At 39.9% G+C, this 27807-nt stretch overlaps 1 protein-coding gene across 13 annotated transcripts in view; it reads right to left on the minus strand.

Annotated features, from left to right (window-relative positions):
• UBE2H (ubiquitin conjugating enzyme E2 H) overlaps nucleotides 1-27807 on the minus strand; it is a 102872-nt gene that overhangs the window by 18615 nt on the left and 56450 nt on the right. For 10 of the 13 annotated variants that reach the window (XM_042924456.1, XM_042924454.1, XM_042924450.1 and 7 more), the window contains 3 exons: nucleotides 26958-27032; nucleotides 6518-6557; nucleotides 5069-5121 (listed from right to left, as the gene is read on the minus strand). In XM_042924456.1, the coding sequence (XP_042780390.1) occupies nucleotides 5069-5121; nucleotides 6518-6557; nucleotides 26958-27032 (168 nt within the window). Of the gene's footprint in view, nucleotides 1-5068; nucleotides 5122-6517; nucleotides 6558-13648; nucleotides 13912-26421; nucleotides 26566-26957; nucleotides 27033-27807 lie in introns of all 13 variants that reach the window. The other 3 variants (XM_042924461.1, XM_042924460.1, XM_042924459.1) reach the window with 3 other exon arrangements.

Here is a 27807-nt window from a genome sequence, read left to right on the forward strand (position 1 = left end):
ACGCTCCTGATACGGACCACCAGTGAACACGAATGTGGGTTTTTTTAAGGAGTTTCTGCAAGTTTTTAAATTCAATTCTTAAATTCTGTGCATAGTTAATTAATCTCTTGGGCCACATACCGACACCACATCTGAATATCTCCAAGCAGACAGACAGAGGAGGTGGACCATGGAGCTAGCTAAGTACTGTTGAAGCCATCAAATACCAAACTCGGCATGTTTCTTTATCTCCTACAGTTGACATTTCCCCCACAGCATTGGAAAGAAACTGCTCTACCTGGCCTCTAAGAGACTTATAATGACATCCAGCTGTTCCAAAGGCAGGATGATGTTTATGATTCCACCATGGACAGATCAATACTGAGTTCTCAAGCCTGTTCTCAAATGTTAGTTGTTGGCCAATCATCCATGCAGACAAATGCATGTATCTCTTGTCTGCGTAGCTACATCAAAGTGGCTAGAAAACGCAGTTAGCAAGCACTAGTGAACACAAAGCATTATTTTGAGACACAGTTACCTTTAGCCAGAATTTTAATTGTTTGGAAAGATTCACAGGCTACCTGACTGAAAAGAGGGATGGAATAACTATTTCCAGCAGGAGAAAGCTTGAATTCATTAGGCCCACAGTATAGTACTATTAAATAAACTTATAGTTTAAAATTGTTCTAAATGCTTAGTAAAAGAAACTTCGTTTCTCTTGTCTATTTTTAATCTCAAAGTCCCTGAAGTACTCCTTTTGTTGTAGGCAACTTCATTTGTCTGTGATTGACTCCCCAGACGACTCTAGGGGAAGTAATTTCCCAAATGTTGATTTTTCTCACCAGCAAAATAAGAGGAGTATCCAGTCCATGGGCTAGCAACCCTAAAGGTGAGAAAGAATAAAATTGTAAACTGCCCAATTTTATAAGAAAATTGTCTTTGACCTTACTTGTCCACAACTTAATCCACAAAATAAGTCATTTACCAAGTCAGTTGAGAAATGAGTAAAATTAAACCGGAGAGAAACACAACTGACAGAGGTCAAGAATGCATGGCCCAGAACGGTGGGAAAGAAATTAAAGCTGAATTGCGGTGGCAGTACCGGGGCCTCCAAGAGTGTGGGTAGAAAAGCCAACTGTGGATAAAATATATTTGGGAAAAAGGGAAACTGGAAAATAGTAGGAATGCTTAAAAAGCTGCCTGTGGCTTAATGAACTTTCCTTCCATCAATTTTTAAAATCACAGTTGTTTCTGAAACTAATTCAGATCCCCTTGGCTGCATTTTAAATTTTCCAGAGCTTTTATCATTGTGTCTGGAAGAGCAGGAAGGGATACAAAAAAAGAAAGCAAGAAAAAGATGTTATCACACAGGAAATCAAAACGAATCAATTTTGTGATGGCATCTGCTACTCTCCTTTTAATGGCACAAGAGTAACAATAGTAACTTCATACTCAGTGACTTCATATGATGACAAGCATCTTTAGGAAATTAACCATATTACCCACTATAATTAGCTCTCTTGCAAGGTTAAATAATAAAAAATTGAAAATTACTGGGTGATTACACTATAATCACACCAATTCGAAGTTTCTGAATGAACAAACTGCATGGCAACTTGGCAAAGGGAAACAAATGACAATAGAGGCCATGAGTCAAAATGGGCTACCAGAAATCAATGGTCTTTTTTTGGAGGGGGGGGGGGGGGGGGGGGACGAGAGGATTAAATCTGCCAGAAACAAGAACACTGACTGGTAGCAGGTTACGAGAAGTGTAAATCTGAAGTTTCAACTGGGAAGTGCTGTTATACTACAAATATGTACATCCATTGCACAGTGCATGCCTTGGGGCAAAGTTAATTGCAGGAAATTTCACAAGTCACTCCCTGCTCCGTACTATATTATATGGTAGAGGTGTTGAGACAAGTTTTGGTTGCCAGGCTAAGCCTTTTGGTTTTCAGCTGAATATCTGTATTAACACGCCAACTTTCTATTAGTTGTTTTATATTAAATTGGGTTTTTTGTCCTTTGAACTAAGATTCTCTCAAGAATCACAGCAGGAAACGGAATGACTCCAAATTTACCAATTATAGACTAACCTCCAATGCCAGAGTCTTTAGCGGTTGTGTAATGAAAATTTAGTTCACATTTCAGGGATCAGGAAGGTCTAAAAGAAACTTCAAGGTCATCGGTGCCAACCGTTACTATGTACTTTTACAATAAATTGCAATTACCTGCTCCTAAAACTGCCCATGAAAGAAATGTTGAATCTTCTTGAGGAGCAGTTTGGGTCTGAGCAAAATGTCAGAACAATTCTCCCATGCTGAGTACATTTTTGACTACACTCACTCCTTCATGGGTCCCTGCACTTATCTACAGTGTTAGTGTTCTCCATGTTCATATGTTACAGAACACTTAATGATAACTTATACACATGTAAGAGGCAAATAAAAGTTCACTTTGACCAATGTAATTTAATCCTTGTTACTTACTAAGTGCTTCACAAAGTAACGCTTTACACCAACATTCCATACATGTGATGAAATCAATCTTAAGTCACGCTGGGCTTCTGCTTCCAAATCTGTTCTGAACTTCAAACACCCTCTGGTAGGAAAGTGAAATGGTACGACCACTTGGGAAAATAGTCTGTCACTCCCTCAAAGGTTTGCCCAGCGTTACCATGTCATTCAGCAGTTGTACTCCTAGGTACACACCCAAGAAAAATGGAAACAGATGTCCGCATAGGAATTTTTGTGCACATTTACATAGGCATTATTCAAAACAGCTGAATGGTAGAAACAACCCAAATGTCCATCATCTGACAAATGGATAAAGACGTAATAGCTGTAAAATGGAGTATTATCTGGCCATGAAAGGTATGAAGTACTGATTCATGCTACAAGCTACAACATGGATGAATCTTAAATACAGTATGTGAACTCAAAAAAGCCAGTCACAAAAGACAACATATCATAGATTCCATTATAAAAATTCCAGAATAGGCAAATCTATAGAGACAAAAAGTAGATCGGTCATTACCTAGGGTTCGGGGAGGAAGGTTAAGGGGATGAGGGGGTGACAGCTGAAGGGTATGGGTTTTTTGGTTTTTTTTTTTAAGGTGAAGAAAATCTTCTTCGACGAGAATGTGGTGATGGCTGTACGTAACTGTGACTTTGTTTAAAAACTATCAAATTAACATGCTCTAAATGGGTGAATATCATGTATGTGAGTTATAATTCAATAAGCTGTTGTTTTTAAAAAAATCTGTTCTGAGATGTGAAGTACTTGAGAATCAGCAAATCTCTTCCACAAAGCTTTTCTGGTCAACAGTAAAAGAATTAGTTGAAGTCCAATTTACTTTACTGTAATTGGAACCAGCTCGTAGTATTTTGTTATGTACATTTCTAAAATGTGAATGCAGTTGAAGAAAATACATCATTACATCAGCTATTCCAGGCAGTCTGCCATGAGACATTTTTACCAAAAACACATCTTGAAAGGAATCCATTTAACCAACCTCAGAGTATATGTTCTTTCTTGTTGCCTCATCTCCCCATAAGCCGTTGTATCCCTAAAATTCTGTTTCACAGTACTAGGCGTGATTAGTTCAGTCAATAATTCCACAAATATCTGAACCCTTATTGTACACCAGGCACTGTTTCAGGCGCTTGTATACGTGTGCGCACACACACAGCCCCTGCTCTTGTGGAGCTTACAGTCTAATAAGATAAACGATAAACAAATACTGGCTTTAAACACAGATTTTTAAAACAGGCTGTTATGCTATGGAGGAATGTTGTTTTAGATGGAGTAGCTAGGAAAGGAGGCTTCTCTGAGAGATGACTGAGGTGAGAAAAGAAGGTGTCAGCCATACAAAGACCAGGGAGGGTAACTCCAGGCAGAGGAAATGATTCTTAAATGGCAGAATCAGGAGGAGAAAACACAAAAGAAGGATTAACTGTGTGCTGCTGGTGACCAGCCTTCCACTGTGAGTCTCATGCACCGTCCTAGTACAGGCAAGTCTGGCAAAGTAGTCTGCAGACTGTGGCTGGAATAAAAAGGTCTCCTAATTCTTCAGTAAGAAAGGCTCCCTCCGGTCAAGCCCTGCCTAAGGTGACTTTGTTGAACCTCTTGGGGACTGTGTGTTGCCTGCACCACTGACTCTTTCACCGCATATGGGTACGAGGCTCTGATAGGGAGTGCTGGGACACGGACACCAGACGTGCACCCCAGAGACCCCTATGACCGGAAACAATCTAGTGGCACAAAAAAGTAGGCATGAACGACACACACAGGTAAGAAGTAAAAATGGGCCACAAAAAGCTATCAAATGTAGGGGTGTGCAGAGATCAATTGCAGCTGGAGCATCAGGGGAAGCCTCACGGGGGGGGGGGGGGGGGGGGGGGGGTGGAGCGGGACACGAGAGCAAAGAGGCCCATGACGCCTGACAACCTGGACATGTGGGGGAATACAGACTGATCTGTTGTATCCCTAATTAACTTACATAGATTTCCACATATTTGTAGCTGCCCAACCAAGTTACAAGCTCAGGCAGAAAGGGCCTGATATTCCTTACGTATCTCTGTGACGCTGAGCATTGTACTGCATAGAGCTGTGCAATTCACAGGTTGGTTCACTATAAGAGAGGAGATGTTGATTTCAGCACTGAGGCAAGGCTTCATAATGAGGTTTTGGCCTTCAAAACAGAGGACTCCCCAAACCTGTTAATGCACCACCTCACTTCACAGGGACATTGCTAGGAGTTTTTCCAAAAGTCAAAGCGATTACAGGTAAACACGTACACAATGTGCTTCTGAACACACTCGTATGTTTACATGTTTATTTGTATGTCTGCATATGTACATCACTATACCTTAAGCTCAAAATCTCACAAGATTATTTTAAACTTCCGTTGCTAAGTCAAAGTTTGTACTTAAGAGAAAATATTTTTTTCACTGATCAAACATTCCCATCCAGGCCCTCTTAATCCCTTCCCATTCCCAACAAAACATCTTAAACCAAAGAAAAGGCAAACAACATTTTTTAGGCAGTGTCTCAACATCTCTAAAAAATATTCCATGGCCAAACTCACCATAGAGAGCTGTCCAAGTTTGATTAATTACATCTAGACACACAGTTCCTGACCTGAAACAGATGGAAAGAATGGCATTTTTTTAAAAATTAGAAAGCTAGTTGCATGTACCTGGCACCTAATTTTATTTATCAAGAATAGTATGAAAGAAAGAAAGAAAGAAAGAAAGAAAGAAAGAAAGAAAGAAAGAAAGAAAAGAAAAGAAGGAAGGAAGGAAGGAAAGAAAAAACATCCCAATTAGGGAAGTATGATGAAGAGCAGAATATATACAAAGTCTTACTGTTTCCTCAGAGATTAAAAGGAAAAATCAGCAACTATACAATGGTGAAATCAGACAACACCTTCACCAGGTGATTGGAATTAACACTGGCAACCAGGGGCAGACAAACCTGTGTACCTCCCCAGTAGCCCGAGGACACAATTACACTTTGTGGTTTTCTGGTCTTAAGTACATATTCTGAATCTAATGATGAGGAAACATCAGACAACCCCAAATTGAGGGATGGTCTAAAATAACCCATCTATATTCTTTTTTTTAAATGTCAACTTTATAAAAGCTGAGGAACTATTCCGGATTAAAGTATTTTAAATAAACGTGTAATTAAAGTAGTTTAAAGAAACAAGTAAATGCAATACATGATCACGGACTGGATATTTTACTTACGGGGGAAAACTAAGTGCCAAAAAGGTACACTGCTGGAATGTGGCAGTAGGTTAAAACTGACACTCAATTCCTGAACCCAGCGAGTATACTGTGCTTATGTAACAAAACATCTTTGTTGTTAGGATGACTGATACAAGTATAAAAAGGCAGTAGGGCATGATGTGTGTATACAACCTACTCACACGGAGTTCAGAATACCGTGTGTGTGTGTGTGTGTGTGTGTGTGTGTAATAGCAAAATTTAGCCATGACGAGACTGCAGAACAAAAAAAGCATGTATTGTAAACAGCATCAGAAATACACAATAGGAGGCACATTTTAAAATATCACTAATAAAATATTAGAAGGAAAGAAAGCGTACGTAAGACTCATTAACTGAAATGAAACCACATTCATGTTTGCTTTACTCTCAAGAACTAAGAAACACTTTAAGGGCTGAAAATAGTGAATCTGTATACAGAAAACTTAGATCTCTGAATTGTGTCTATGCAAAGAGAAAAGAGATGTGGAATATTACACATGCTAGCTGGGTATCAGGGGGAATAAAGGACCTACTCATGGCAATGGGAAAACTAAGCAGCCCAACAGCAGAATGTGCACTAATGTGGTTTAAAATATCATATCCCTGGGACTCTATAGTTTAAGTGACCATACGGTCCTCTCTGTTGATAAAATCTAGAAAGATAATTGAGGTGCCTTTTTTTTTTTTTAAATAATGGAGAGAGAGATGAATGCTAGTAAGGGCAGTTGCTGCTAAGATTTAAACATTTTTAAATAGTTACTTACGCTTCATCAATGTTGGGATGGAAAATTTTATTCATGAATCCTGTAAAAAGAGATGTTAATTAGCAGCAAAAAGTATCCAGAGAACAATTCGTTTTAAAGTATTTTAGTACTGGAAACAATTTCATTATTAGAAAAAGGTGATGATACCCATAACTCATTACTTTTAATCTTAGATGTTTGGTTACTGTTAATACTATATGATCTGACAGTGTCACTTACTTAAAACACAGGGTTCTATCAGAGTTCTATTAAAAAACAATGAGCAAACTTTGAAAGCAATGCGCTTCCTATACAAAATAATCATTAAGAGAAATTGTCTTCTGAGCTATGAAGGTACTTGCGAAGAAAATTTATAGTTCTAAGTGGGTTATACCTAGTACTGATTACTTTTATCAGCAAGTTAAGAAAGCTACCCTGACTTCCCGCCCAAGTTTATTGTTCAGTCTCTAAATTTGGAGGTTCTGCATTTAAACTTCTCCTTCTGAAGCTCAGTTACCGGTATCGTACCACCACACTGGGTGCGGAACATGAATGAAGCTGTTGAAACACTAAAGGAATACCGCTACCAAACCACAAAGGATTTCATCACAGTGACCAAAATATTTAACTTTAGTCTACTCATTCCAGGAAACCCAGTTTTGACTAAAATTGGGGCAACCAAGAAATGAGGCAAGGAATTAAAAAAGAAAAATCTGTAAGATGGCTGTATCTGTCAGGGATTCAAGTTTTTTGATCTATCCCTAGAAGAACAAGTAGAGACTAACAAAAGTAAGTAGGGACTTATAAAGAGTTTATTTTTAAGCAATCTCCACACCCAACGTGGTGCTCAAACTCACAACCCTGAGATCAAGAATCGCATGTGTTACTGACTGAGTCGGCCAGGTGCCCCTAGACTTTAACATACATATTGACGTTTAAATTCCAAGGAGAAATTAGTTTTTAGTCTAATTAAAACCAGTGACTGAATCAGTTTGTATATATGCAAATGACAATACGCGAAAGCAGAGGTCCACTGTCAGAGCTGTCATTTTATCATCCATATCATCTCATCTCAAGACTTTATTCCATTCCATACTTTTGATAAACTGAAGTTCCCTACTAAAGTGACTATCATTGTGTCCCTCTCAATCCCACCCTCCCTGACCCCCACCTCGTATGTTTCTCTTTCCCTCATTCACAATGTATTTGGTCAACACCTACGTGTCAGGCACTGTGCTTGTTCAGGGTATGAGGTAAGTAAGGCAGTACACGGTTCTCCTGGACGTCAGCGCAGCACCGAGACAAGACACAAGGACGTAAGTGCAATATGCACAAAGAACGGACACAGCTGGAGGGAAAGAGGAAGGTACCAGGAGAGATGCAGAGAAGTGGCATCAGAGGAGGATCCTCAGGGACGAGTTCCAACAAAGGTCATTACCTGGGAAAATCTAACAACCTTCTCTAGACTTAGAAAACGGGGTTAATAATACAAAATTCCAGGTATCCCACAGTCTTCACTTGCTCTAGTCACTCTAATACTATGTTTCTACTTTTTTAAATTGTTTTTAAATTTTTTTGTGTTGGAATGGCTTCATGTTCTTACTGCTGTTAAGAGAGCTCAAGCAATGTTTAAATTACTCTAATGCAAAAAGAAATGCCTTGTGTCCAATTACGATTTCATATTAATTTTTCATTAAGGAAATAAGATGCTTCCAAGTCTAGATTTAAGAAGTCTGTGTTTATTGAAGAGATTAAACTAAGCCAATACAAACGTTCATGTCTTAATGTTAAGAGGATAAAAATTCTGTATGACCCTAGAAAAACACTAATAAATGTGTTCGAGAAGACCCATGAGGATATTCATTGCAGCTTTATTTATAAAAGCCAAAAACCTAATGCAATCCTATCAAAAGGGACTAGGGGAACTGTAGTAATATCCACATGTTGGGAGTCCGATAAAGCCAAGGTAATGAACTAGATCAGTAAGTATCAACTTGGATAGACCCATCGCTAAGGGGAGAAAAAAAAAGCTGTATGAATTTACAGCATGATAACATTTAGATGAACTAAAACAAAGCAACACTACATATCTCTATGGTAACAAGTATAGAAAACTGTACTGAACCAACATATATACTAAACTTAAAAAGTAATTATTTCAGTGAGGGTGCAGGGTCAAGGTCATGGTGGGAACAGGGAACAGAATGGGAATGGTGATTAAAGATGAATCTATCTGTAACACTATATTCCTTTTAAAAAGAGATAAAGAGAGAAAGTACTTGTATTTTTTTTTTTTTTCAAAGTCTGCACATAGGAAACTGGAAGCAAACATCTACAACTGTTAACAGCACTTAATTCTTTGTGGTGGGAATATTTTCTCCATTACACTTTTCAGATTACATCACTACCCCCACCCCCATCCTGTACCAGAAATGGGATCACAGCAATGTAAAAAATAGAAGGAAACAAACAAGTGTCAACAGTAGTCAACTTTGAGAGACTCCCACATTCTATTATTCTCCTGAATTTCCAAAATTTCTATACTGTGTAATTTATTTTTTATTTTTTATTTTTTTTAACGTTTATTTATTTTTGAGACAGAGAGAGACAGAGCATGAATGGGGGAGGGTCAGAGAGAGGGAGACACAGAATCCGAAACAGGCTCCGGGCTCTGAGCTGTCAGCACAGGGGCCCGATGTGGGGCTCGAACTCACGGACCTCGAGATTGTGACCTGAGCCGAAGTCGGCGCTCAACCGACTGAGCCACCCAGGCGCCCCTATACTGTGTAATTTTAATAATTGAAAAAAAAACCTTACTAATTGAGGAAAAAAAATGTTAAAAAAAATTAAAAATGTAGGAAACACTCTTTTTTTTTTTACATTTTTTTTTAATTTTTTTTTTTTAACGTTTATTTATTTTTGAGACAGAGAGAGACAGAGCATAAACGGGGGAGGGGCAGAGAGAGGGAGACACAGAATCGGAAACAGGCTCCGGGCTCTGAGCCACCAGCCCAGAGCCTGACGCGGGGATTGAACTCGTGGACCGCGAGATCGTGACCTGAGCCGAAGTCGGACGCTTAACCGACTGAGCCACCCAGGCGCCCCTATTTATTTTTTGAGAGACATAGAGAGACAGAGCACAAGTTGGGGAGGGGCAGAGAGAGAAGGAGACACAGAATCCGAAGCAGGCTCTGGGCTCCGGACTGTCGGCACAGAGCCTGATGCAGGGTTCGAACTCACAGACTGTGAGATCATGACCTGAGCCGAAGTCGGACGCTTAACCGACTGAGCCAATCAGGCACCCCAATGCAGGAAACATTCTAAAGCGGACCTAATTATACACAGGTTATCCAGTGCTGAACCATTTTTAAGGAAGAAGGTCACTAAAATCAACTATTTTATTTTCTCTCAAATCTTAAACACTTTTTTGTTTAAATATTACAAGTTCAATACAAAAAAAAAAAATCAAAAGATCTTCAGATGATAAGACATATGGTCCTCAAGATCAGTTACATACAGGAATATACTGCTATTACAACTGCCAAGAACCTTTCTGATGAGTGGGAAACAATGTTTAGCCACTAGATGGTTTAATTCAAGAGACTTGTTCTATTATGTGAAAAGTATTTTGGCTTGAAGCTACAACAAAGAACTCACAATTCATTCTTGATGCTGAAAATCCTGCTTCTGCTAGATGTCTCCTAAGTAACACCTCGGAAAGCAACATGTATGGCAGAGGTCCCCGGTGCTACAGGTAAGAATCACCTGGAGAACTCTTTAAAAACAAGTGCTACGCTAGAATGTGGCAAGTGTTATGGAGGAAGAACAGCAGAGAAGGGGACTCAGGACAGGAATGCTTGGGTGGGAGCTGCAATTTTAAATGGGATTGGCAGGGAGGGCCTTATGGAGAAGCGGACAATCGGAAGGAGTGAAGGAGGTAAGGGAGGAATCATTCAGTATCTAGGGGAAGAGTGTCTATATAACGCGAACAGCCAAGTGCAAAATGCATCAGGAGCTCAGCAAAGGGAGTATTAGGAGACCAGTAAAGGGAGTGGTGAGGCTGAAGCGTGATGAATAAGGAGAAGCCTAGAAGTGAGGTCAGAGAGGTGAGGAGCATTTGTGGGCCCTTTTAAGGATGCTGATTTCCATTCTGAGTGAGGTGGGAAGCCAGAGACTATGCTAGAATGGTGTTACATACAATCCCTCAAGATTTTTTGTTGGTTTTTAACACAAGCCTTATCTCCGGGCAGGGGGGAGGGGGTGGGGGGCTAATAAGGGAACAGCTCAGTAAGGTCACAGCACCAGCACATTGGTGCTGGGGACAGAACAAAGGTCCCGAGCAAAATGAGTGAGCTGTGTTCTGCTTTAGAATGTTTCATACATTTATAATTTTTTTTTAAATTGAAAGGTTTTTTTTTCCAATTATTAAAATTCACAATGCAGAAATTTTGGAAAGTCAGAAGAGTAAGAACGGAACTTCAACAATTTCATGTCATAGGGAACCTCAAAGGTGTAAGTTGAGAAAATAGCTAGAGTCAAAAGAGATTTAAATGTTTACCAAAAACGGTCTCTGAAAGATTAAAGTGCCTCCCTTCTGGTACAAGGCCCAGAGATTCCATTTGGAATCAATACAGCTTCCACACTGTTTTCAATTAAGTTGAAATTCTGGCTTGGTTGAATCCAAGAGTACATAACAGGGAGGGCCAAAAAGGACTCAGTAAACATACTCTTAGTAACAAATGGGTTGGGGGTGCCTCAGTGGCTCTGTTGGTTAAGCATCCAATTTTGGCTCAGGTCATGATCTCACAGTTGGTGAGTTCGAGGCCCATGTCGGGCTCTCTGCTATCAGCACAGAGCTTTGGATCCTCTGTCTACCTCCCGCCCCACTCATGCACACGTACTCTCTCTCTCTCTCAAAAACAAACAAGGAAGGAAGGAAGGAAGGAAGGAAGGAAGGAAGGAAAGAAGGAAGGAAGGAAAGAAGGAAGAAAAAGAAATGGGTTGGAGCCCAGACCCCAGTGCCCCTGCTAAGTATAAAACATCATCTGTGCTCTGAGACAGAGGGCAAAATCAGACTGGAAAAAGAAAAGTATTAACAGGGGCTTGAGGTCTAGTCCCAACCCTGCTATTAACTGCAGACCTTGGGAAAGTCCCTTTACTTCTCAGCCTGTTTCTTTACCTGAAATAGCTAGACTGTATGATCTCCAAAACCCCCATTCTTATTCTGTTTATAAAGTAACTATCAGCACTAAAAATCTACGATTTAATAACAATGGCCAGAGCTCTGACAACAGAGGACTTTAGAGGAAATGTCTAAAGTTAAGTCCATAAAGGAAATTAATTCTGCAGGGCACATTTTTAGGTACAGAAATATTCTAGAGAATACAAAGCTAACAACATGCTAAAATACCACAAAGAGACACAGAATCCACTGACTGGTCCAAAGTAGGCAGAAATAGTTTATACCTTTGCCTTTGAGGAACAAGTTTAACCAGACCGATTCTGCCCAAAAAACAATCTCCAGACTACAATGATCTCTTCCGATACCAGGCATTTTCAATGGTTAGAAAAATACCCAAAGTAAGTAAACAGAACGGAGTATATATCCTTTAACATTTGCTCTTGGACAAGCTGTGGGCAGTATTTCTGGCAAAGCCCTTTACACGCTGAATGATGATGGCAACAATGGCACTTCTGGACGAGGAGGGGAGGAGACACAGAAAGAACAGGCCAGGAATTCAGAGAAGGAACATTCTCAGGACTCAGCGTGTTTGCCCTGGCATGTCCTCCTTCCTTTTGGCAATGCGATCACCACACTAACGAATACGTCTGCGACAAGAGAATTTTCCCAACACTTGTTTCCATTCAACCAGGAACTAGCTTGAAGATATTTTAAGAAAACAGATTTTGAAAACTGCTTTTGCGAAAACATGATAGGCGGAAGCAAGTCATTTTTAATCTACATGATTTAAGATTTTATTCACAACCAGACATTTTCTAATGATATATATATTTCAGTGATTTGACCAGATAAAATCCAGAACTCCTTCAAATCTCTGAGACAATTATCCTCTGGCACGACCCAAGCACTTATAAAAGGGAAGGCAACAGGAACAAATGCTTAGCTAGAAAGCTCACCACCTCTGTCCTCTATCTTTTAGCAGAGGGGAATGAAGTGATTTATAATTCTGGAGGAGGAATCCAAATCATGCTTAGTTGATGTGAAAAACTGCATTATCTCATAAAATGAAAGATTATTAAAAAGGAAAAATATGCCACGCTTTAGCTTGTGACACTCCCAATACTCAACTGTTCTAGACTAACACATCTTTTGACCCATAGGCTAACAGGCAGAGGAAGTAAATAACATCATGCCGAGTCATGCTGAAAACTGGTGTTTATTTCAGCCCGTTTCTGTGTCTCATCCCAGCAGGGGATCTGTACAAAGTTGTACATGCTTTCCAGTAACTTCAGATACTGGGGTCAATATGTAAATAAAGGTGGCAAAAATTAATCACCTTTGTTTTACTTGTGAGGATATTTTTAATGATCAAACGTGTGGACAGAATGAAATAACCTAGGGCCAGTCATCTATACAGAAATTTCCTTCAGAATAATCTTGAGAAATGAGAGGTCCGACAAGTGACTCATGAAACAAGGTAAATCCACCCTGAGGTGAGTAGGTGAAAAACGCCGAAGGCAAAAATAGAGGAGCTCCATCCCAGGGATAAAATGAGCTGGGACTGCAGACGGCTAAGGCGGCTGTGGCTGATGCAATTTAATTACGAGTTTATGAATCCCTGTGAGAAAAGGGTAAGTGAAAACATTAAGTCATTCTGATATTCCATCTTCATGATAGATGCCCGCACAAGGTAGACCACTCAGAATCAAACTGATGGACTCGTTTCTTAGGCGGATGTAATTGTTTCGGATCTATCTATTAAAGACTGGATCTTATCGCTCCTAGCAGCATCTCGGACTGCACATTTTTTAAGGGTAGTAACTTGGATCTCCATTCCTAGCCTGCAGGAGGCGACCAGGGTTGGGATGTTCCAGCTAAAAAAAGGGGGGGGGGGGGGCTGCTGGCTTCACCAGTGACGGCCATGCCGCCAGCTCTGTGCATTAGCGCACACTCAGAGATTTTCATCTTACCTCAGACGGCCAGGCCCAGCCCGTGGCAGCCCGCACCCAGGCAGAGGCCTCTTCCGAGAGCCGAGCCTTTCCTACTCAGGAGAGATGGACCTGGGCCGGTCTCTTCTTGGGTGAGGAACCCAGCAAGGAGCTCACTCTCAATGCCCTGTGTCATGGGAACTTCTGAACCGATCCTGTGTGTGTTCAGGAGATCTAAACTCAACAAGGGGTCGTCTTTTCTGTTTCTTCCTTTCTCTCGGATAATATGGAATCTGAGGGATGGGCTGGATGGATAAGAAAAGTTTACTTATAACTAAGAAAAGGCGAAGTGTTATCCTTCAACAGCCTAACCCTGCTACCAACCTAGCAGCCTACCAAAACCTGCGAGCCTTAAATCTACTCTCCTGTAGTTTCATTTGTGGAAGACTGTAATGCTCTCTTTCCTGTCTCCACAGGGTCTCTTTCACTCTCCTGATCATTCATATAACCACACTGTCTGAATCTGGAGGACTTTGTTCTCATGGTCATTACTCCCTGCCTCAGTAGAGGCAGCATAGGACACAGTTGGCCACTCTTCTTAAATAAAGTCGTGGTTAAAAGATCAGGCTCCAGTCACACGGCCCAAGTTTCACTCTGCAAGCCTCAAGCAAGTTAAGAGTCACTGAATCTCTTTGCCTTTGTTATGAATAAAGCTAAGTTAAATTTTGGTATCTGCACATCATAGGACTGTTACGAAGATTAAATGAATATATGTATGGCATTTGACCAGCAACTGGCACACAGTAAGTACTCAACGTTATTATAAGGCTCATGAGCTCAGGCAAGTAATTTCACCTCACTCTCCTCATCCTAAAGATGAAAGTATCTGCCCCTACCTACTCCTCTCTCAATCCTTTAGAAGTGTCCGGAGCATTAGAGTATATTTTGATTAGTGGGTATTAGGCTTCCTATAACCCCATCACACTGGAAATAGAAAATACAGGTACTCTAACATTTATTATGAAGAAGACCATTCTAATTGCATTTGGTTTGGGGGGAAAAGACCAGACTGGAAACCAGAAGGCAGACTCTGCAATTAGTTAGTAGTCAGTCATTTATCTCCACCTTCCCGAGTCTCAGTTTTACTATCCTTAAACTGAGACAACTGGATGATATCATCTTTGACGTTCCTTCTAGCATTATGTTTTCACCAACACCAGAAATATGAACAAACCTTAAGTTGTGGTGAACAAGCTTTTCAAAGGGAACTAAGACACTACTCTTACTTGTTTTTAAAAGGATCGCAGTTTAACTAAAGAGGAAGCCAAAAATACATGTTTTCATTACGATAACAATCCAAAAAGGAGGAAAGGAGTTAATGCCAAAAAGATGTCAGAATAACCAGCTCAAAAGCTACACGTCAGCTACTATAATTAAAGTAGGAACTAACCTAAAGAGTAAGCTAGATGGAATTATTATATAGCAAATGGAAAGATTCTATAATAACGAATTGCCAAAGGCAGAATTGAGACTGACATAAACCAGCTTCTAGAAGGAAATGGACAAATCTTCTGACAGAAGCAAGCATGTACAAAGGCAAGGTTCCCCTTAGAGGTGGCCTGGGGGAGGGAAAGCCAACTACTATTTTTACTCTGGCTAATAGCAAGATGAAGGTCAATGAATTTAAATATTATAGACTGCCAACAGGAGGTTTTTCATTTAACAGGGCTGATATGACCACTGGCTTCTTCCATTACAGAGAACTTTAGCACCTGGCATCCAAGTCTCTTTCTTGTCATTTTTAGTGACATTATCACCCACACAGATCACACTCCTGACACCCTGTCTTCTCAGTCCCTGAAGCTTCTTCTCAGTGACTTTTCCTCTATCACATCTCATTCACACTCCCATCACACTCCCAGGACATACCTGGGATTTGTCATCTTATAAACAGCTTCACCTCCAAAATCACAGACCACCCCCACCCACCACAGTCCCTAAGAACTCTAATCCACTGACCCTCCCTTTTCTTCCCACCTACCAGCCCTCCTATCTTCACTCCTCTCCTTGCTTAATTTAAGATTTGAGGCGCCTGGGTGGCTCAGTCGGTTAAGCATCCGACTTCATTTCAGGTCATGATCTCACAGTTCATGGGTTCGAGCCCTGCGTCGGGTTCCGTGCTGACAGTTCAGAGCCTGGAACCTGCTTTGGATTCTGGGTCTCCTTTTCTCTCTGCCCCTCCCCCACTCACACTCTCTCTCTCAAAAATAAATAAACGTTAAAAAAAAAAAAAAAAAAAGAGGGGCGCCTGGGTGGCTCAGTCAGTTAAGTATCTGACTTCAGCTCAGGTCATGATCTCATGGCTTGTGAGTTCAAGCCCCACATCGGGCTTTGTGCTGATGGCTCAGAGCTTAGAGCCTGCTTTGAATTCTGTGTTTCTGTCTGTCTCTGCTCCTTCCCTGCTCATGTTCTGTCTCTGTCTCCCTCTCTTTCTCAGAAGTAAATAAATGTTTAAAAAATTTAAAAATAATAATAAAATAAATTAAAAAAAAAAAAAGATTTAAGACCCATTGCCATCATTGCTTTGCAGCAACCTTCTGCAAACCCCATGCACCCTCTCCTCAGAAACACCCATATGCAACTGGAGGAAACCAATCATTCATATTCGCTGTACTTGGACTTGAAGGTGTCACTAAATACTGATTCATTCATTTACTCCCTCACCTCAGTACAGAGCAGGCAATGTACCAGGCCCTGAGGTGGGGAGAAGGAATGTTTAGCAGAACAGACCCAGGGTCTGCCTTCATGGAGTTTATATCTACTGGGCTGGCAGGGAGGAAAGACATTATGCAAATGCACCAACTTTAAAAAGTATGCTCAATAACCTTTTGTGGATTCAACATCACAGATAATTTTCCTTTCTCCTTTCACTAGTAGCCTGTCCCCGATTCTCCAATGGCTTGTGCATTTTCCTCATTATTCTGTAAATCTCCAGTCCCCTTTGCTCCTCTATTTCTCACTTTGACTTAAAAGCTCTGCCTATTTTGAGAGGATGGGGGCTGGTGGGCAGGATCTCTCACTCTCCCCATCAAAATCCTCCCTGCACACACGCTAATTTTTCCTGCCTCAAGAGCTCATTCAAATGTTTAAGGTCTTCCTAACTGTCTCAAAGGCACTGTGCCTTCAATCCTCATCCTGATGCCCAGCATCACCAAGCTTTCCCTCTTTTCTAGACAACTGCCCCTACAATGAGCACATCAACATCCTTCAGAATCTCCCATTTCAGAAGTAAAAACTGAAACCTTCCTTTTATCTCCGCCCGCCATTTGCGTGCTCTCCTTCACACAGCCATATTTCTTCAAGGCAATGGATTATAGACACCAGAGTTTCTCGATGTTGGCACCTGTTCCAAACCACCAGTATTTCTACTCTTCCCCTATAACAATACAGTGATCATGAAAACCTGCTTAAAACCTTTCAATGATTTTTCCATTGCATTAAAAAGAAAACTCATGCTGGGGCATGTGGGTGTTTCAGTCGGTTGGTTATACATGAGACTCTTGGTTTCGGCTCAGGTCATGATCTTGCGGTTTCATGGGTTCGAGCCCCACGTCGGGCGCTGTGCTGGCAGCTTGGAGCTTGCTTGGGATTCTCTCTCTCTCTCTCTCCTCCTTCTCCTCCTCCTCCTCAATCTGTCCCTCCCCCACTCACATTGTCTTGGTCTCTCTCTCAAAATAATTACAAATAAATTTTTAAAAATTTTCTAAAAAATAAAATAAAACCAAGACTCAAGCCTTTAATCTCACCTACAAAGCCCTATGGGACCTGACCCTGCATGCCACTTGGGGCCTCTCTCTTATTTCACTGCTCACCCAGTCTCCCAGCCTTATTTCTCTTCCTTGAGCATGCTAAGCTCCTATCTGCCTCAGGGCCTTTCTGCTCACAATTTCTTCTGCTTAGAATGCCCTCATCCCTGATCTTGGAGGATCAGGGCTGGGGTTTTTTGTTTTTGTTTTTTCCTTTTCATTTAAACCTTAAGCTTGGGGCACCCAGGTGGCTCAGTCGGTTGGGTGGACCACTTCAGCCCAGGTCATGATCCCCGCACTTCGTGGGTTCCAGCCCTATGTCGGGCTCTGTGGTGACAGCTCAGAGCCTGGAGCCTGCTTCAGATTCTGTGTCTCCCTCTCTCTCTGCCCCTCCCCTGCTTCCACGCTCTCAAATATAAACATTTAAAAAAAACCCCAAGGGGCGCCTGGGTGGCTCAGTCGGTTAAGCGGCCGACTTCATCTCAGGTCATGATCTCATGGTTCATGGGTTCCAGCCCCGCGTCGGGCTCTGTGCTGACAGAGCCCGGAGCCTGCTTTGGATTCTGTGTCTCCTTCTCTCTCTACCCCTCCCCCGCTCGTGCTCTGTCTCTGTCTCAAAAATAAATAAACCTTAAAAAATATTTTAAAAAAAAAATAAATAAATAAAAAAATAAATAAAAAAATAAATAAAAAAAAACCCAAAACCTCAAGCTTAAGTTTACTTTGTCTGAGAAACCCTTCCTGAACACCTAATCTAAGATATCCATATGTCAATTTCACCACATCAATCTCTGCATAAAGCTATCAGACATTTTAATTTTTTGCTTCATCTTTTTTCCTCAAAGAATTTGTTCAACCTCTGTTCCTCTGGCACCTGGAATAATGAATGCCCTGCACATATTTGGTATCTAGTAAATTTGTGAAGCTGATTAGAAAAAAAATGGTACAAAAATGTATCAGTTTTCCGAGAAAGTAAATTCTGCTTCAGCTGCCAGACATATTCTTTAAAAAAAAAAAAAAAAAAAAAAAAAAAAAAAAAAAAAAAAAAAAAATCCACCCTGGAAAATTTCATTTTCAGAACAGCAGTAAAAAGAGAGCTTTTAACAATGGCTTACATTCTGATAGCATTATCTAAAAAAAACTTTTATGAAACTTTCCTACTAGAACCTTGTTTCTCTCTACTGGAATTCAAAAGATATAGATCGCTACATAGTAGCAATTATGTATCTTCTTGAGACAGAAACCAAATTCAAAACCACCGTCATGAAAGCCAAGAAGAAAGGAGGTGACGGAATTTTGCTTCCTTGGTCTCAGAATTCATTCTGTTTGTGAAAATGCAGTGGTCCCAACAGGCCTCTGTTAAATAACTAACCCCCAAACCTTTCAGAAATGACATACTCTACTCCAAATCCTCATCCACCCCTGACAACACTGCTCCCTTAGCTTCCTCGCTAGTTCCCAGGAGGTAATTATACAATGTTTCCATCTAGGAAGGTACACAGTGAAATGGTAAATATTCTAAACTCTGTATTTTAGTCATACCCTATTATAAAATTCCATTCCAAAAATATTGTGATGTAATTTCTGGCCATAGTGAAATAAAATTTTACAATGCCAGAGGTGTCTGGTATTCTGACAATGAAAAAGGTTAAATCACTTTCCTTAATCGCTGGCAAAGTAAAAAGAATAAGGTGCACTGATCATCAGAGTATCTTCTAAGTAAGGACCTATGGTAGACTGGGAGATTCAGAAAGTACTCTGACAGGTTATCTAATCTAGTTTCCCTTGAAATAGGAAGATCTAAACCGCTCTATTGAGAGGATACCCGACCTAGCAGTAAAGGCCACTGGTAGAGCTCAATACAGTATTCCAGCTACTGTTAATTGCCCGTGACCTTTCCTTTTTGTCTCCATTTACTGATATGGGTTTGGCTAGCTCTTGCTATATGCCCAATGACATCAAATTCCATTGCACAACGAGTGTGGTTTTTTTCCCTGACCATTCTATCAACATTAAGCAAATTATTAAACCACTCCCTCCAGAATCTTGTTCTCAATCAACCATTTCCCTTACTCTGCTTTGGCATAATCAAATTTGCAATCCAGACACACAGTACATGCAGCCTGCTCCTGTGAGACAGTCTTCCTCACTGTTAAGATGGATATGTATATAGGTAGTGTTTCAAAAGTTAGTTTCTAGACTTGTTAGGTGGATGTTAAAACAGTGTTCTATTTGTAAAAAGTATAAATGAAAAAAAAATTTTTTTAATACAAATGATGGGGTGCCTGGGTGGCTCAGTTGGTTAAGCGTCTGACTCTTGATTGAAGGTTATTTACAAAAGACTCTAAAATACTCTACAGTTCTATCTGAAATTAGTAGAATGAAGTTTTATTAATATACTACCCAGTAATCATTTAAAAATATAAAAGCCAAATTCTTCATTTTCTCTTGAATGCTAGTGTTTAAGTAGCTATGGTGTGATGGAGACTACTGTAGATCCTGAAGGAGACTTCATGATATTTTCAAGACCTTTAGAGGTGGAAAGACTTAAATCTAACATTTTATGCCTGTATTTTATTAGAAGACATAATCCTCCCCCCGCCGGCTCAAGTTTATCAAAAATGTTATTATTTATGAGTTATGAAACAGGAATCTTTTTTGATTCATAGGAGAAAAATGGAGCAAGGGGAAACACATGTGAAAGAGTCAGATCGGAAAGACAAGTAGGTAAGAATTGTTAGAGGTAGCAGCCCAAGAAAAGGGAGAAAAGGGAAAGAAAGAAAAGGAGGGAAAGAGAGTTTTGTGTAAAGGTGTAAAGATAATACCCAAGATGGAATAAACTAAATTATAAGCAGAAAAACAGAGAGAACGGTATGTAACCCTTATACGCACACATAATTAAAATTGAAAGGAAATAAGAAAGGAAACTGGTGGAAACTTGGGGGCCAGTAGGGCCTTAGCAAGCTACCAGGTGAGAAATCTGGCTAAGGATATAATGGCTTTCTAGAACAAAAGACAGGAAAAAGTATTGACACAGACAGGACATCTGAAAGACATGCATTTGCCATATGTTTAAAAATATAAACTTTTAGGGGCGCCTGGGTGGCTCAGTTGGTTATGCATCCAACTCTTGATTTCAGCTCAGGTCATGATGGCACGGTTCATGGGCTTGAGCCCCATGCTGGGCTCCACAGTGACAGAGCAGAGCCTGCTTGGGATTCTCTCTCTGGCCTTCCCTGACTCGCACATGCGTGTTCTCTCTCAAAATAAATAAAGAAAAACTTATATAAAAAATATATATATATTATATATAAGTAATTTATATATAATATATATAATTTATATATATTATATGTAAATAATTTATATATAATATATATAATTTATATATATAGTATAAAGGAACTTACTATTATTTAGAAGTTATAGAAAAATGTTTTTAATCCCTTTAAGTTTCTTTTTTTTGAGAGAGTGAGAGAGAGTGAGGATGAGAGGGGGAAGGGCAGAGAGAGAAGGAAAGAGAATAAATCCCAAACAGGTTCCATGCTGTCAGTGCAGAGCCCAATGTGGGGCTCAAACTCACAAACCATGAGATCATGACGTGAGTCTAAATCAAGAGTTGGCCTCTTAACCAACTGAGTCACTCAGGCACCCCCAAAAACGTTTTTAGTCCCTTTTACAGCCATGGATAACCGTAACAATATTTTGGCATTCATACTTGGAATTTCATGGAAAAAATTAGAGTTAATGCTATACAAGATTACCATTTTCCTGTGTGTTCCTTTAAAGATAGAGTTAAAACATTAGTCATGACTAAAGCATTTTGTCCATTAAGATGTACCATAATTTAACTACTTTATGATCTACTGGGTCATTTAGATTGCTTCCAACTTTTTAAAATAAAAGTTTTTAAAGTAACACTGCAATTTGCATACTTACACATTAATTTTAGTGCACAATTCTGAATCTTAGGATAATTTAAGTAAAATCACTCAAAGAATATAAAATCTTCAATTAGTATATACTAAGTTGGCTATATCATAATACCTTTGCCAACAATGCTTAACCTGCCAATGTGTTAAGTCCTGTATCTCTCATTTTAAGTTTATTTTGAGAGAGAGAGAGAGAGAGAAACAAAAACAAGAGAACGAGTTGGGGAGGGGGTAGAGAGAAAGGGAGAGAGAGAATCCCAGGCGGGCTTGGCTCTGTGCTATCAGCACATGGGGCTCTCTCTCACAACCAACCGTGAGATCGTGACCTGAGCTAAAACCAAGACTTGGACGATTGACCACTTAACCAACTGGGCTACCCAGGCACCCCTCTCACTTTTTTTTTTTTTTTAATTTTTTTAATGTTTATTTATTTTTGAGACAGAGAGAGACACAGCATGAACGGGGGAGGGGCAGAGAGAGAGGGAGACACAGAACCGGAAGCAGGCTCCAGGCTCTGAGCCATCAGCCCAGAGCCCGACGCGGGGCTCGAACTCACGGACCGCGAGATCGTGACCCGAGCTGAAGTCAGACGCTTAACCGACTGAGCCACCCAGGCGCCCCCCTCTCACTTTTTTAATAAGCATTCTCTGGAGTAGACATAAAACCATTTTGTACCCTACGCTTATTGGTTACTTTTGAATTTTTATTCAAAGCTGCTCTATTTTACCCTCTTTAAATGGCATCACTCATTTTTATTTCACTCCCTCATCAACTACAAGTCTGTTTCCTTTGGTAAAAACATTCTCTTAATAGATGAGCACATGCTGGAAACTGATTCTAGAGAAATATGGCATACTCTCTGTAGCAACTTCTCTGCAAAAAAAAACCAAAATCTTCATGGACTGGGGATTGCTTGGGGTTTTGAAACAGTGTTCTAAACTCCTTATGCACACCTTCACGTCTCTGAAGCTCTGTAAAAACTGTATTCTCAAAAAAGAAACTCACCTTTCTTGTAAAAGCCTATCTCTTCCATACACTCTCTCTCAGCCACTAACCCACACCTCTCCTAAAAAGCAATCAAGTGTTGTCACTAAAGTCTATGCAATATTTTATTTATATTGACCTTCTAAATAGTGAGAGCCTTACATGATCTTCCTAATTGCCTAGTAGAATGGCATCTATCCTGAGTATTTAGCATATTGGTCAATATCAAACATGCAGAGTTCATTTAATTCCATGATCTCATTTTTTAGAAGAACAACAGTTGAGTATCAGTCTCGTGGTCAAGGAGAACGAGGGCCAGAAGTGCTCTTTCCTGATACCCACACCACTGATCAAGCACACTCTCCTAACTCTACATAGTTGGCAACTAAGCATTCTAGGAATGTTTCTGAATGAAAAATACAAAAAGCCTGAACTTTCAAATAAATCTGAACTTCAAGATTCTGAGCCTGGGTGGCTCAGTCGGTTATGCGTCCAACTACGATCAGGCCATGATCTCGCGTTCCGTGAGTTCGAGCCCGGGGTGAGGCTCTGTGCTGACAGCTCAGAGCCTTGAGCCTGCTTTGGATTCTGTGTCTCCCTCTCTCTCTACCCCTCCCCTGCTGACACTCTGTCTCCCTCTCTCTCAAAAATAAATAAAACATTAAACATTTTTTTTTTAATTCAAATATGATTTATTTCAAAGCAGTCTCTCTGGAAAGCTATGCAAATACTTACTTCAATGATGTTACAACTGATTAGGAGTTTTATAAATTCTCTTTGAAAGTGCTGTTAGGGCCAGTTCACAAGAAAATCATAATTCTTAAGCCAATTTCATAATCATATATCATTTTACACTCCGATTGATGTTACTCAGTTTTTCCATCATCTTATTCTGTGAAATTAAATGATCTTTAGCCATCTCAAAAATTTATATCCAGCCTCAAAGCATCAAGATGATTTCATAAATATCATTGCTTATGATACTCAAAGAGAATATAAAATTCCAAAAGACCAGCTTAAGATGATGGCATTTAAAAAGTCAGTTCATAACCTGCTTATATTCCTTCTATATATATTGTGTTTATATTCCTTCTCTTTCCAAAGATAATTTGAGATAGCTTTATTGCTATTTTCAAAAAAAACCAACACTTATATAATGATATAAATTGTTTTCAAAGAACATTTTTACTTATAACTCAGGCAATCATGTAACTTCTGAAAAACTCTCTAAAACTTATTTTTTTTTAATGTTTTATTTATTTTTGAGAGAGATACAGAGTATGAGTGGGGAGAGAGCAGAAAGAGAGACACACAGAATCCGAAGCAGGCTCCAGGCTCTGAGCTGTCAGCACAGAGCCCCATGCGGGGCTCGAACTCACAAACCGTGAGATCATGACCTGAGCCAAAGTTGGACGCTCAACCGACTGAGCCACCCAGGTACCCCTCTCTAAAATTTATTTAAAGGATACTCTGAGAGATAAGCATGTCAAATTATATTGAATATATACTTAAAGGTGCATAGAAAATTGTCTTAAAATACATATACCAGGATGTAATGATGATATCCATTGAGGGACAGGATTATGAGACATTTTTAATTTTTCTTTATTTTTGGTCACCTGGACCTTCTTACATTCATACTAAGAATATGGAGCATTTATACAATCAATCAATCAGTCAATAAATCAACCAATTGGGGCACCTGGGTGGCTCAGCTAGTTGAGCGTCAGATTCTTGATTTCAGCTCAGGTCATGATCTCACAGTTTGTGAGATTGAACTCCAGTCGGGCTCTGCACTGACAGCATGGAACCTGCTTGGGATTCTCTCTCAATCTCAATCTCTCTCTCTCTCTCTCTCTCTCTCTCTCTGTCTGCCCCTCACCCACACGCATGCATGCTTTCTCTCAAAATAAACATTTACAAAAAAATCAATGAATACCAAACATATATATAATTTTTTTTTTTAACATTCCAGGATCTAAGCATTAAGGATGCTTAATCCTGCATATCTTAATATTTAAGAGCTCAAAATTTGGCTCAGGAATAAGGGTATGCCTGCCTAGATACTACAGAGGCAGGGTTTAAAAAGAACCTTAAGTCTGGGTTTATCTCATCTCCTTGCCCTTCTGCATACTTCTACAACTATCTATACAACTCAAAAAGGAAACCTTGGCTATTCTAAATGAGCTACTACCTCTCAAAATGTTTAAGGCAAATTCAGCAATTACATTGTTGATGACCTGAAAATGGGTGACCACACACAACTGATTATAACTCTCTTATGCAATCCTTCCTTTGGAGGAAACAAACACAGCTTGTACAAATATTTCAACTAGACCTACTTCCCTAAGAGAAGATGGTACACATCTGTAAGCATTACCAAGTTCTAAAAGCGCACAGCAAGGCAAAGGAAAAATTATGAAGAAGTTAAATCAGCCTAGTCATTTGTCCCAAGCAATTTCATATTACATCATTAATTTAAGAAAGTACATAGGCTTCTATTGCGTCATTAGTTAATAAACAAACCAGGCCAAGTTAAGATATTTTTACTTTGAAAGTTATGATGAAACAGTTACATTATCTGGAAAAATAAGATAAGGTTTGAGAAATAACTACATTTCTACAGGATATGTAATTGTTTTCTATAGTTGCCTGTTAAATACTATTTTCTTTCTAACTAGGAATTTAGGGCTCAAAACGGTATCCAGCATGCTTTTAGTCTTTAAGCAAACAGACACTTATCAAATATATCTGAATGAATTTATATGGTGTGGACATTCCACATGTAAAGATTTGAAGATCATACCACTCAACTACACACAAGTTCAGACGCCTGTATCAAAAGAAGAGATGAATGGGGGACAGGCAACCACAACGTGAAAGAAAAGCCCTTCCAAACTGAGTAACACCACATTCCATCTCCCTGGGATGGAACTAGGAAGGGGTGCTGCCCCAACTATACAGGCATTAAGTCAGATATACTTGGGGATTATCTCAAAAATGCAACACCTCACAGCTCCCTTCCTATTTCACCATCTGAGAACCCTACACCTCAGAGGCCCTTGTAGCAAGAGGGAAATTTCCAATTCAATCATTCATAAAGTATCTTCTCCCTCCCTGAGTTTAGAAAAATCAGCCCAGAGACCTTAAAAGGAAATCACCAATTTATTCTTAAAACGAACACCGAGAGTTCCCAGCTAAGAAGGAGTTACAGGTGCTCTGTAGTGTTTTTAAGGCACAAAGCTTGAGAGCAGTAAGTAGCTAGATGGTGCGGGAGAAGCCGCTGCATTTGAATGAAAATTAGTCTGTAACGATCCTATCTTTTTCACATGACTTATCCTAGACAGAAAGGTGGGGGCCTAGAATCAAAACATAAAGCTTAGGATGTCTCTGGTCCACCTCTTTGGGGGAGGGGGGCGGAGAAAGAAAACTTTTGTTGAAGGGTGGGTACGGTGTGTGGTATCTAAACTCCAAGAGACCTAGCATTACTTCCAGAAACGAGCCCATAGCGGTAGCAAGATGTATGAACTCTGGCAATCTGAACATGAGGATCAGTGTGACTGTCAAAAAATGTATAATCGATTCCAATTTTATTTTTTTCTTCTTTCCTAAAATTGGTCAGTATTTTATAATATTTCAAAATCATCTTTAGAATGAAAATTTTAAAACCTAGGTTAAATTAGCTGAGTTACTACCATTACACAGTCTCAAAATTTTTACAAGCGTCAACCTTCAGGGCACCCAGGTGGCTCAGTCAGTTAAGCGTCTGACTCTTGATTTCGGCTCAGGTCAGGATATCACGGTTCATGAGTTCAAGCCCTACACTGGGCTCTGTGCTAACAGTGTGGAGCCTGCTTGGGATTCTCTCTCTCCCTCTCTCTCTGACCCTCCCCCACTTATACTGTCTCTCTCTCTCTCTCTCTCTCTCTCAAAATAAATAACTTAAAAAAAAAGTGTCAACCTTCAATCCGATATACATCTTTAGCGTCTGATGCTAAAATGCCTAAATTGTCACTAAGTGCCTTAATGGGGGTGCCGGGTTAATAATATCACCAGTTAGGGCAGAAAGAAGATGAAGGTGAAGAAAAAGTACCTCTTTATACAATCCCACTGAGGCTCCTACTCTACTTTCTTCAGCTGCTCAGGGGGCTAAAACGATGAGGAGTGGAGAGAACGGAAAAGGGTGATTTCACTGCTAGGTACCCAGAGTTGGAGTGAACAAAAAGCAAAGGAGGATCTAAAGAGGATTTTTAAATGACAGAATTAGAATAGACACTACATAACATTAACTCCAATAATCTAGCAATTAAAATGAGACTTAAAACACGTTTATTATTTTACTACTTAGCCTGAATGGACAGTGGGCCTTTAAGATTATTTAATCTTACCCTGACAGAAAAATCTAGAGTTAGGATCATTACAATCATGCAAAGGGTTCATTTCACCATCTTCTGTCACACTAGGAAGTCCCACAGAAAGTCACTAATTAATTAACCAAAGCCCAAAAAGGAAAAATTCAGTTAAGTAACCATTTCTGGAATTATCTCCCATAAAATGTAGGCTTTTTTTCCCCTCTTTTTCTCTTTGATTTCAAAACTCACTAATGAGACAAATTGAGTAGTTACATACCTATAGATGGAGATTTGAAAGGGTATTTATCAGGAAGATCCACTCTAACTTTCCATACTCCACCTTCATATGGTGCTGAAATACAAGTAAAAATGTTAAACATTGTAACTGTGTGTTTCCACATTAAAAAACAAATCTGAGTAAAGGTGAAACATTAAATCCTAATCTCTTTCGAAAACCTTGTAAATTAATTCCTTCAAGAGTCAGGGACCCCATAATTAGTAGCTATTATATGTTCAGATTAAAATACTTTTCTTTTAAAAAAAATTTTTTTTTTTAACGTTTATTTGTTTTTGAGACAGAGAGAGACAGAGCATGAACGGGGGAGGGTCAGAGAGAGGGAGACACAGAATCCGAAACAGGCTCCAGGCTCTGAGCTGTCAGCACAGAGCCCGACGCGGGGCTCGAACTCACGGGCTGTGAGATCATGACCTGAGCCGAAGTCGGCCGCTTAACCGACTGAGCCACCCAGGTGCCCCTAAAATACTTTTCTTTAACAGATCTAGAGTTGGGGGCACTGGGATGGCTCAGTTGGCTAAACGTCTGACTTTGGCTCAGGTCACAATCTCGTGGCTCGTGGGTTCGAGCCCTGCATCAGGCTCTGTGTTGACAGCTCAGAGTCTGGAGCCTGCTTCACATTCTGTGTCTGTCTGTCTGTCTCTCTCTCTCTCTCTCTCTCTCTCTGCCCCTCCCTGGCTCTTGATTGGTCCCTCTCTCTACCAAAAATAAATAAATATTAAAAAATATGTATTTTTTAAAGATCTAGACTTGGAAAATAAGCAAAGACTCATTTCTCCCCTACATTTACCTGATCTTGTAAAGTATTAAGCACTATTCAATTAATTGGTAA

This window comes from Panthera leo, chromosome A2 (genome assembly GCF_018350215.1).
Source record: "Panthera leo isolate Ple1 chromosome A2, P.leo_Ple1_pat1.1, whole genome shotgun sequence".
Classification (NCBI taxonomy): Eukaryota; Metazoa; Chordata; class Mammalia; order Carnivora; family Felidae; genus Panthera; species Panthera leo.